Here is an 11,087-nt window from a genome sequence, read left to right as displayed (position 1 = left end):
GCACCGATTGTCTGGCACTCCCTAGTGAGATGACCCCAGTACCTCAGTTGAAAATGCAGAAATCACCAGTCTTCTGTGTCGCTCGCGCTGGGAGTTGGAGACTGGAGCTGTTCCTATTCGGCCATCTTGCTCTGTCCCCTGCAACTTCCATTTTAAAAGGCAGAATTCTTTATCATTTTTTCTACTCTAATTTATGTGTATCACAACTGAAGATTCAAAATGTGGCTTGTGTGTGTCACATCTATGGTTCAGTTGTTTTTCTATTCATTTATTAATTAATGTTATCACTTTTAATTGATTATCCATTTTTTTGGTTTTGAGGTGACACCAAACAAAAATCACAGAAATAATATTAAAATATGTGTAAAAAAGTGAGAACTGAAAGGAGAAGGAATATTGTTGAACCTTTAGGCTGAGGCATCTGTTATTAGGCAGTTGATAAACCAAGTCGTAAGATTGGTTTTAAGTTTGCTATGTCATTTTTGCTTAGTGTTCTAGGATGGGTAGTTACTGATTATGGATTGTGCAACTCCAAAGTCATCTTAATAGGAAGAGCTTCATTGTCTCACAGGGTGAATGAATGCAACTATTAAACATGAAAGTCATTTATCTGTTCCTTGGAACAATTGAGTGATGGATATAATTCATTTGTTGATAACTAATATCTTACCTTGATTTGTTTTACAGACCATCAGCTTGGACATTGTTTTTAGCCATCATTTCCAAGATTCTGGTGCTATATCTCATTTGCTTTCTACTATTGATTTTACTGCATTTAAATTTTGATGAATTAGAACCCAACACAAACAAAAAGTAAAGTCATTCTAGAACATGCATCATATATAGGGGAGTAATCTGATAAAGTGCTGTGTGCAGATATTGCAATTAGTACTGAAGTTTGGGGAGGTGAGCAATCAACAGTAAAATATTAATTGGTCTTTCTACATAGATAATTTAAACACTAATATGATAGATATATTGCTACCTGTTTTCCTGTACTGTTTTATTAATTCATGGAATAGTGACTAATAGAAGTATTACTTATCCTTATATATAAAACTCAGAATAGGCTTTTCAACAAATACCTGGTGAAGACACAAATATATATATATTACACACACACACACACATTATATATATATATATGAAGAAACCGCATTTGTTAACAAATGACTAAAATTATCATGCCCGAACCCTCCATTATTGAACATCACCTCTCCATACCCCTTGATCTCTTTAATTTTGTGATGCTATGCTGCCTACATAATTTCACCCATGAATAATAGATTCCAAGCCCATCACGTTCTGTTTCTTTCTCTTTTCTTTTGCACATGTGAGGGACCTTTGGTTACCTTCTTAAAGTGTGATTATCTAGAGAATTTACAGAATGTGAAATTAATGCCTATTTGATAAAAAAATTTAATATATAAAGCAATGCCTACAGATATTTATATATATATCACATAGTTACATAGATTAAATGAAATAACTGATTTGAAATCACATAGAGCAATTAAAATACTACACAAAATGGAAATTATCTTTTGAACTTCGATGAATTTAGGACTTATTTATTATGATAATCTGGTACTTATTGACAAAGTATAGTAAAATAATTATTAGATACTGAAACAAGCAATATTACATTCACCCTGAGGCAATAGAATAATGTGTGATGATAGACAAACATATTTTTGGCATAAAGAATGTGTCTCTTGCTTGATTGTTCTGTAAAGCCATGTTTCAAATGTTCCCTAAATCATGTATCAAAAATCCAGAAAAATTAATATAGAAGAGCAACCTTTAGAATTTGTCTTATAAGTGCTATTTGAGCTTGATTGTTATCAGATATTGAAACCCTGTTAGAGAACACCGCACTACCTGTTGTTGGAATGCTAGAATGAATCAGCAAACAATAAACAATTTGGAGAAGGAAGCAGCATTGATGGAATACACTTTCTCAGAGAAGATTAGACCGAATGTGAAAAATTAGACATGTGCAATAAGTACAATAAGCAAGCTCTTTATGGAATAAAATTTAATGAACCAGTCGTATATAATTAGTGTGCCTTATTAAATTTTTTATTTTGACATCTCAAGTTTCAGAATACAGAGGAAATAGTTATAGAAATTTGGACGGCCAATGCCCTTGTCCCCCTTTGCTTGCTGTGGTCAGTTCCTCTGAAAATATTAGGTTATCAGTTGCTCCAATTTGTCTTTCTCCCAATGTGGTTACTTTTCTTGCAATATTCTAGATTCCTGTCAACCTCAAGAACTACCTTATTGTTTACCCAGGCTGTGAAAGAAGCTTTGCTTGTATGTGAGACCAAGAACACACTAGTGACTACCTAATATATTATGGCTGTTAAATGGTGTATTTTTGACTTCATGAAACACTGAAATAATTGGAATGATGAGATCTAAGTGGAGTTAGGCTAATGGGCAGCATACAGATATTTCTTATCTTCATGTAGTACTTAAATTTGTACTACTGTAGAAATTGTACAAAAATTGTAGCATATAAACCATTCACTCATGTATTTGTTGTAGCACATAATCCAGTCATTCACATAGAATTCATTTAAATATATTACAAATAAAACCAGCACTATAATGAAGAAAAAGTTTTTAAAAAATCAAGGAAATTATGCCTTGAAATTCTTCTGACAAAGCATTTGAACATTAATTGTGTGGTGTGGTTTGAAATTTCTAGAATTGCATATAGTAGATGCATAGCTCCCTTACCTACTCAGAGATAATAAAATGAACTTCCATTTTTGCTTTATATATCTCTAAATTTTCAGAGATGCTTATTTTATTTCTGCTTTTGCTTTCTCTAATTGTCATTGTTGTGTCCCTCTAAATACAACTATTGCTTACCCAACCATGGTGTCTTGCTGATAAAGGGCATCACTTAAATAGCATGGGTACTGCTGGAATTTGTCAAAAATGTTAGTTCTTTGTCTTCTTTTGTGTTGTTTCCTTTATCAGTTTCCAAACTAACATTAATCTATAGTAGGAGTGGGTTGTAGGAGAAGGGTAAAGAAATTTAAGGTTATCTAGTCACATTTTTCATGAGAGACAGAAAAGTTAGAATGTAATTTATATATGTTGAGATATGTATGTAGGCATATTTTCCCTGGATATCTAAGTTAAATGTACCATGCTTCCATAAGACTAAGCAGTGATTATTTATATCCATATTTAGTAGCTAAATTTCTGTACTGTTCATTCAAAGAATTAAGCTCAACATTTTCAAAGAAAACTCTTAATTTTAAATATAATAAAGTTTCAAGTGGTAAATGTGAGGGTTGAAATCAAAATCTGGAGACTGATGTTACTTAAACATGCATGTTCATATCCTGGTAGAAGCAGAGATGAGTTCATTATACAGTATTTGAACACTGAATTAAAGACATACTAGAATATATTATCAAATATAAACTGTTTTGTTCACTCATGTACTTTCAATGTCTAGAACTGTGCTTGACATAAAAAATTGCTTAATAAGTATTTGTTGAATGAGTGACTAAACCTCCATGAATTCATTTCATCTCAAACTCTATTAACTAGAGGGTGAATATTCCTTCTAGGTTGGCAACATATATGTTCACTTAAGCTTTAGAAATGGTAGTTTTTCCTCAAAATTTCTTCCCCATTTTTAAAACCACTGAATGAATTTCCAGTTATGAAACACATTTTAAAATGTTTTTTATGATGATGGTATTGTGGAAGACAGTGTGGCAATTCCTCAAGGATCTAGAACTAGAAATACCATTTGAACCAGTCATCCCATTACTAGGTATATACCCAAAGGATTATAAATCATGCTGCTATAAAGACACACACACGTATGTTTATTGTGGCACTATTCACAATAGCAAAGACTTGGAACCAATGGACACATCAATGATAGACTGGATTAAGAAAATGTGGCACATATACACCATGGAATACTGCGCAGCCATAAAAAAGCATGAGTTCATGTCCTTTGTAAGGACATGGATGAAACTGGAAACCATCATTCTGAGCAAACTATCGCAAGGACAGAAAACCAAACACCACATGTTGTCACTCCTAGGTGGGAATTGAACAATGAGAACACTTGGACACAGGGCGGGGAACATCACACACCGGGGCCTGTCATGGGGTGGGGATCGGGGGAGGGATAGCATTAGGAGATATACCCAACGTAAGTGACGAGTTAATGGGTGCAGCATACCAACATGGCCCATGTATACATATGTAACAAACATGCACGTTGTGCACATGTACCCTAGAACTTAAAGTATAATAAAAAATAAATAAATAAAAAATAGAGTAGAACAGATTTAGAATGGATTGGGAGAGGGTGACTTCTTGGAACTAGATTGCTCTATTAATTGTTTCTGTTGTGTAGAAATATTGCAGCATGCATACAATGCTTTTATTTCTTTATTTTGTTTTTCTTTTCTTTTCTTTTTTTTTTTTTTGGAGGGTTGGTATACCGGAATTCAAGGTTGTTTTATCTTATTTTTTTAAATTTAACTTTTATTCTGAGTTCAGGGGTACATTTGCAGGTTTATATAAGTAAACTTGTGTCATGTGGGTTTGTTGTAAAGATTATTTCATTACCCAGGTATTAAGCCTAGTACCCATTAGTTATTTTTTCGGATCCTCTCCCTCCTCCCATCTTCCAGCCTCCAGTAGGCCCCAGTGTGTGTTGTTCCCCTGTATATGTCCATGAGTTCTCATCATTTAACTCCCACTTATAAGTGAGAATATCCTGCAATGTTTTTAAAAACAGTCTGTAGTATTCTTCTGCCAGTTGTAATAATGTGTAATACCTAAGGGTAAGATAAGAACAGAGCTATAGTTTTAATTCCAATTGTCACTGCCCCATTTTTATTTCTGCTTATGTTTGCATGACATTTATAAAATCACATAAACATCCAGAACTTCTTATATATACTAGATTCACAGCATATAGAACACATATATGTGTGCATATTAGCTGATAGTATCAATGGGGTATTTTTAATCTCACCTTCATAACAGAGTATAAAGCCAAAAATTCCCAAGACTGAATTTTGAGCAAGTTTTTATATTATGTAATCCCAATGCACATCATTGTACAAATGATGCTAAAAATACTATACCACAGGCAACAGTGTTTTTGTGTTGTTTACTAGGATAAAGAATGTCTTCAGCTCTAGCATTACTCACATATTTTATATATGATACCAAATGCTCAACACAGGAAAGTCGTTGGATTCATAACATATATTTTTAAATTTTGTGATAAAAATTAATGAGATGTTTAAAGTCTACTCCCGATCCAAACTATCTCAATTGTTGCAACAGATGCATTTATTTGATTATTGATTATAAATAGGAAGATTTCTTTTTTACCAATTTTGTGTCTTCCAACACTGGCATATACATATTTTTAAAAATGCAGATGCGCAGCTATGCAATGGGACAGTTATTTCATGTAACATGTTGCTTGGCATAATCAGAGCACAATATCCATAACAAGTTATTTATATCCTGTAGTCCTCCTATTTTTAGAACAATTACTAAAATTTGTTGATGTTATCAAATACCAATAAATATTGAGAAATTCCTTAATTGGATGCATATATGCATTAATACATTTCTGGAATGGAATTTTAAGTAATCATCTGACCACTGAGTTTTCAAAACTGCTAAATACCTTAATAGTTGGATTAAGTTTCATTTAGTTATAAAAGTATAACATCTGATAGGCTTTAGGTCAGTGTGATACAAATTTAATTCTGTTTATATATCATTTACAAATACCATCCAGAAGAAGTACATTAGAATGTTTAATTATACTAGAGATTAAAAGATATTTAATATATAAACTTGAGAATATATTAAATAAAATAGAGAATAAGAATTGAGAATTACGAAAGGAAACTGAAGAAAAAATTTGCAGATTTTAAGAAAATCAAAATTCCTCATTGAATTTTGTCAGAAGAGTTGAAGAACTGAAATAATTTTAAAGCTTTCAGTGAGTGAAAAATGATAGGGAGAAGTAGCAAGAGAGATTGATTTTTGACTCACTTTCAACTTGGTACTGTTTTTAAATGCCTTTCTTATTTTCAAGCCCTACTCAAGCTCTTCCTTGAAGTTGTGTAATTCCTGTTAGTCTGTAGATGTGAAAACCCATTTTTATATGAACTACCTTCTGTGTTCTATAAACGTAAATTCTCAGGGTTGGGATGTCTTCTAGTCTAACTCTCCCATTGAATGTTTGGACGTCATCTACCATATCTATATATCTAAAGCAAATATAATAGATCTAATCTGGTGGTGCAGTACCTCCAAAGATATGGAATACACTCCTGAAATATCCTGAAACATTTTCTTTTTTCAGAATCCTTTAATAAGCAGTTATGTCAATCTGAAAGTCGCTTACCTGTACTTTATATTAATAGCTATTCTTGTTTTCTTATCCAAAGAAAAAACCTCTAATTCCCTTTTCACATTATAATTGTTACCATGTTTAGGCATTTGTCACATCAACCCCTCTCCTTTCCCAAACTTCTCTTCTTCAAATCAAACTTTCTTAGTCTCTCCTTTATAATGATTATTTGTCTCCTTTTATCCAGATCAATTTTTGTTCACTTTGATGCCCAGAGCTGAAGAAATGGACTATTGTATAAATTATTCATTGCCAAGAGAATAATTGCATTTTAAACCCATATTATAACAAAGAATAAAGATTATATTTTGTGATTTGTAACAAATACCTGTTATTTTCCCTTAACTGTTGAATTAAATATTTTAATTGTTTATATTCTCTAACTATCTTGGTATATTAAAGTATTATCTTTTATATATTTATCAATGGTGGACACTTTTATAGGTATTCTGTGTCATTTTTTATACTTTAGCTATCTTATTTCATTTATCTTTATTCTTACTGTACAAATTCATAATATTTGATTCAAAACAAATTTATCACTAATTAACAGAGTCTCAATTATGCTAACATCTCATTTAATGATTTTAATTTAAAACAGCTTTTGTTAACATGCATGTTTAGGGTTGACTTCTTAATAATTTCTTCTCCCTCTTCTCTTTCTCCTTTTGGTCAGTGTTGTGCGGGCTAACACAACGAACTGTAACAAGTGTGCTTGGTATGGACTTGTTGTCCGGGACGTACATATTCGCGGTCCTCCTAGCATGCGTGGTGTTCCACTCTGGCGCCCAGGAGAAGAACTACACCGTCCGAGAAGAAATGCCAGAAAACGTCCTAATAGGCGACTTGTTGAAAGACCTTAACTTGTCGCTGATTCCAAACAAGTCCTTGACATCTGCTATGCAGTTCAAGCTAGTGTACAAGACCGGAGATGTGCCACTGATTCGAATTGAAGAGGGTACTGGTGAGATCTTCACTACTGGTGCTCGCATTGATCGTGAGAAATTATGTGCTGGTATCCCAACGGATGAGCATTGCTTTTATGAAGTGGAGGTTGCCATTTTGCCGGATGAAATATTTAGACTCGTTAAGATACGTTTTCTGATAGAAGATATAAATGATAATGCACCATTGTTCCCAACAACAGTTATCAACATATCAATTCCAGAGAACTCGGCTATAAACTCTAAATATACTCTCCCAGCGGCCATTGATCCTGACGTAGGAATAAACGGAGTTCAAAACTACGAACTAATTAAGGTGCGTTTTAAAAACACTTTGTTAAAGATGTCTCATTTTTTAAAGAGTAGAATAAAGTATTAATGTATTTCAAATTTTGAGTAAGCCATCACCCCAATTTTTCAAAATTTATGTAATTTAAAGCATAGTGGAGAAAATTCATCAATGCAGTTTTTGCAATTACATGAGGATTATGAATTTTCATGGTATGTATATTCATTGTCAAACAGTTGTGTTTCCATTAATCTATAAAGGGATCAGACAAGGAGGTCAGCCCTGCTACTTACAAATCAGTAGTTTGCCCAGCTTCATTCTTTTAATCTGTCCAGTCATGCTTCTGCCAAAAACTTGACATAAGCAAATCATTAAGAATGAATCCAGAAATCTGACCATCAATTTTTCCTAGTGATTACTTTAGATACAAAACTTTTATCTTGCCATTCGATATGGTGCCAAATAAATCTACTTGACAAGTGACTAGAACAATTTAATTTATTACTAGCATTTCTGAACATATATAGATAAATATTTTTCATGAGGATTTCAAGGCAAGGCAAGGTCTTTAGCATATCCTGAATCATCAAATTGAGATTAAATTTTAGTCAATGTTCTGTTAATGTTAAATATTTTCATTTTTTTAACTATTATTTGAAAACAGAGTGTTCATTTGTTGTAAAGGGTAAGTAAGCCTTTTAACAAAAAATATTCAATCAGTTGATTTGAATAACCTATCCTGGCTTGATTTAGGTCTTAGGATGGAGAAGGTAGAGAGAAGAACAGATTGAATATTTGATATTCTTCAAAATATGTGCAGAGGGGCCACATTTATCAAGTTAATGATCAATTCTTTTTAATTACTTATATGATATAAAGAGTAATAGATAACTCAAATTGGGGTATGTGAAATAGTACAATGCACTTGAATGATCTTGGAAAATATATGTTAATGAAATAACAAATGTACATGTTTCACATAGATCTGTTCAGGGGATTTTCATACTTTTATAAATATTCTGCCAAACTACATTGATTACATAATAACTAGTGTTAAAAATATGCCCCAAAACATATAAATAAGACATTCTGATATATATCATCTGAAGGTTTTGACCTAGAGGATATATAATGTGGGAAAATTGCTCAACTGATGCTGATGTATTGTAAAGATATATTTGTTTGTAAATCCATTCAGAAATGGGAGGCTACAGACCTCTTGAGCAAATTTCACTGAAATGCAAATATGTTTGAGTATATGAAGTGAAAACAGAAAGAGAAGGATTTGGAAAGAAGGGAACCCTTGTATGCTATTGGCGGGAATGTAAATTAGTACAACCACTATGGAGAACAGTTTGGAGGTTCCTGAAAAAAACTAAAAATTAGATGATTTTTAAATGAGCACTTTGGGGTGAAGTTCCTGTAATGACATCTCCTTATCTGATGAAATGGAAAAATATTCAGGAGTCAGACAGATATGGATCACAGTTTTGTGCTTACCTCTTACCAGACATGCTACTTTCAGCTTAATCTTTTTGACCTTTAATTTCTTCAGTCATAATATGGGGATGATAATTATCACAGGGGCAGAATTGGGAAAAATAAGCACTTAGTATGGAGTAGATATACCTGTATAGAAGATTTTTGAAGCTGCTTTAAAACACTTAACTACTTATGGAACTGTGAGGCTTATCACTTGAAATAATAAATTGAGTAGCGGAGTGGATAGTCTCTCTCTAAAGCAACACTCCACAACAGAAATTTCTGCAAGGACGGTGGTTTTATAATCTGTGATACAACACAGTAGCCACTAGTGACACATGGCTATAGTCCTTGAAAGTACTTAGTAGCTATTGCTACTGAGGAACTAAATGCTTAATTAATTCAATTTTAATTTTAATAGCCACATATGGTTAGTGGCTATCATATTGCACAGCACAGCCTAAACAAATAAAAAGTTTATTTGGACAATAAAAATTAATAGGTAAAATCAAAATGAGACCTTACCAAGTTTAAATCGGATATTAGCAATAGGGTCTCTTCAACTGACCATCTTGACAAATGTGTTGTTTTACAATGTAGGGGTTTATTCAAGGAATAATTTTGTCTTGTCTCCCTTAGGGAAGCTTAACGAACTTCCAAGAAATTTCTGATTTGTCTTGAAAGCTGCTTAACTAATTCAGATAAAACAAATAAGCCTGCTGGCATAATTTTAGCTTTGTTAAAATGTGCTTTTATTTGACATTCTTTGAAAGATTGTCAGCAAATGACAAAAAGTCTCACTACAGGTTCTTAGATGAGTCTTAGAAATGCTCTAAAATCTCTTTCTGTTTTAGAACGTGTGATAAGCCTAAAGTAACTATATGATGTGCCTAAAGTACTGGGGCATTTGTATGGCCCCCTGGACAAACACTGTTTTGACTGCTTGTTAAAAATAATGAGAATGGAACACAAAGCATAGCTCCAGGCATGCAGAGGGCCATGACATGGGTGACTTTTACTGAATGCACCTTGACTTGCAAAAAGGCCCTGTCTTGAAAGTGGCATATATGCTATGGGAAAGGAGAGTTAAAGAAAAAGAGAGAAAAGAAGCATGTTTTGATTCATCCGTAAACTTTCGTAAATTTTACAATGTGAAATAAGTAGGCCAACCATAATAATTTCTTTTAAAAGACCCTTTGTCCTGCGGAATAGGATGATAATTTAATTAATATTAATTTGCTCTACTTTTGTTGAATAGACAAGAATAGCAAAATCACAGTTTATCCTAACTAGGCTAATATAAAATGTATTTGAATAGTCCAAATAGCAAAGGGAGAGAAGGGAGGAATATAGAGAAAAATTCTAGGAAAAAAGGTCAATTTAAATATTTAAATAGGTCAATTTATACAGGAAGGGGTCCTACTATTGACTATTTGATATTAATTAACTGAAATTAAGGGCATTGGCAGAAAATATTTATTAAATGTTTAAAATGTATGTAGCACAAAATTTCATAAGACTTAGAATATTTATTTCTAAAACTAATATATACATATATTAATTTAGCTTACCTTTTTATGAGTTTCAGTATACCTTGGCACAAACAGGGAAAGTATTATTTCACATTTTAAATATTTGGAAAATGAGTTTCAGGGTGATAACGTATTATGCTTATCATCATGTGACTGGTAAATGATAGAGGTAGGAACCAGAGTGCAGTTCCCGACTCCTAATCAACAGACAGATTGTAGATGGATAGATAACCTTCAGAGCAGGATCACTGCAGATTCATGATACAAAAGGAGAAGAGTGAAAGAAAGAAAAAGGGCTGGGTGCAGTGGCTTATACCTGTAATCCCAGCACTTTGGGAGGCTGAGGTGGGTGGGTTACTTGAGGTCAGGAGTTCGAGACCAGCCTGGCCAATATAGTGACACCCTGTCTC

The 11,087-nt window shown here is 33.0% G+C and overlaps 1 protein-coding gene across 1 annotated transcript in view; it reads left to right on the top strand.

Annotated features, from left to right (window-relative positions):
• Positions 1-11,087, top strand: part of PCDH11X (protocadherin 11 X-linked) — an 820,557-nt gene that overhangs the window by 47,979 nt on the left and 761,491 nt on the right. Inside the window, exon 4 of the mRNA XM_011937280.1 lies at positions 7,107-7,690. Coding sequence (XP_011792670.1) covers positions 7,107-7,690 — 584 coding nt within the window. The remainder of the gene's footprint in view (positions 1-7,106; positions 7,691-11,087) is intronic.

This window comes from Colobus angolensis, unplaced genomic scaffold (genome assembly GCF_000951035.1).
Source record: "Colobus angolensis palliatus isolate OR3802 unplaced genomic scaffold, Cang.pa_1.0 Scaffold161, whole genome shotgun sequence".
Lineage (NCBI taxonomy): Eukaryota > Metazoa > Chordata > Mammalia > Primates > Cercopithecidae > Colobus > Colobus angolensis.
Note: the sequence above shows the minus strand (reverse complement) of the source record. Positions and strands in the feature narration are given on the sequence as shown.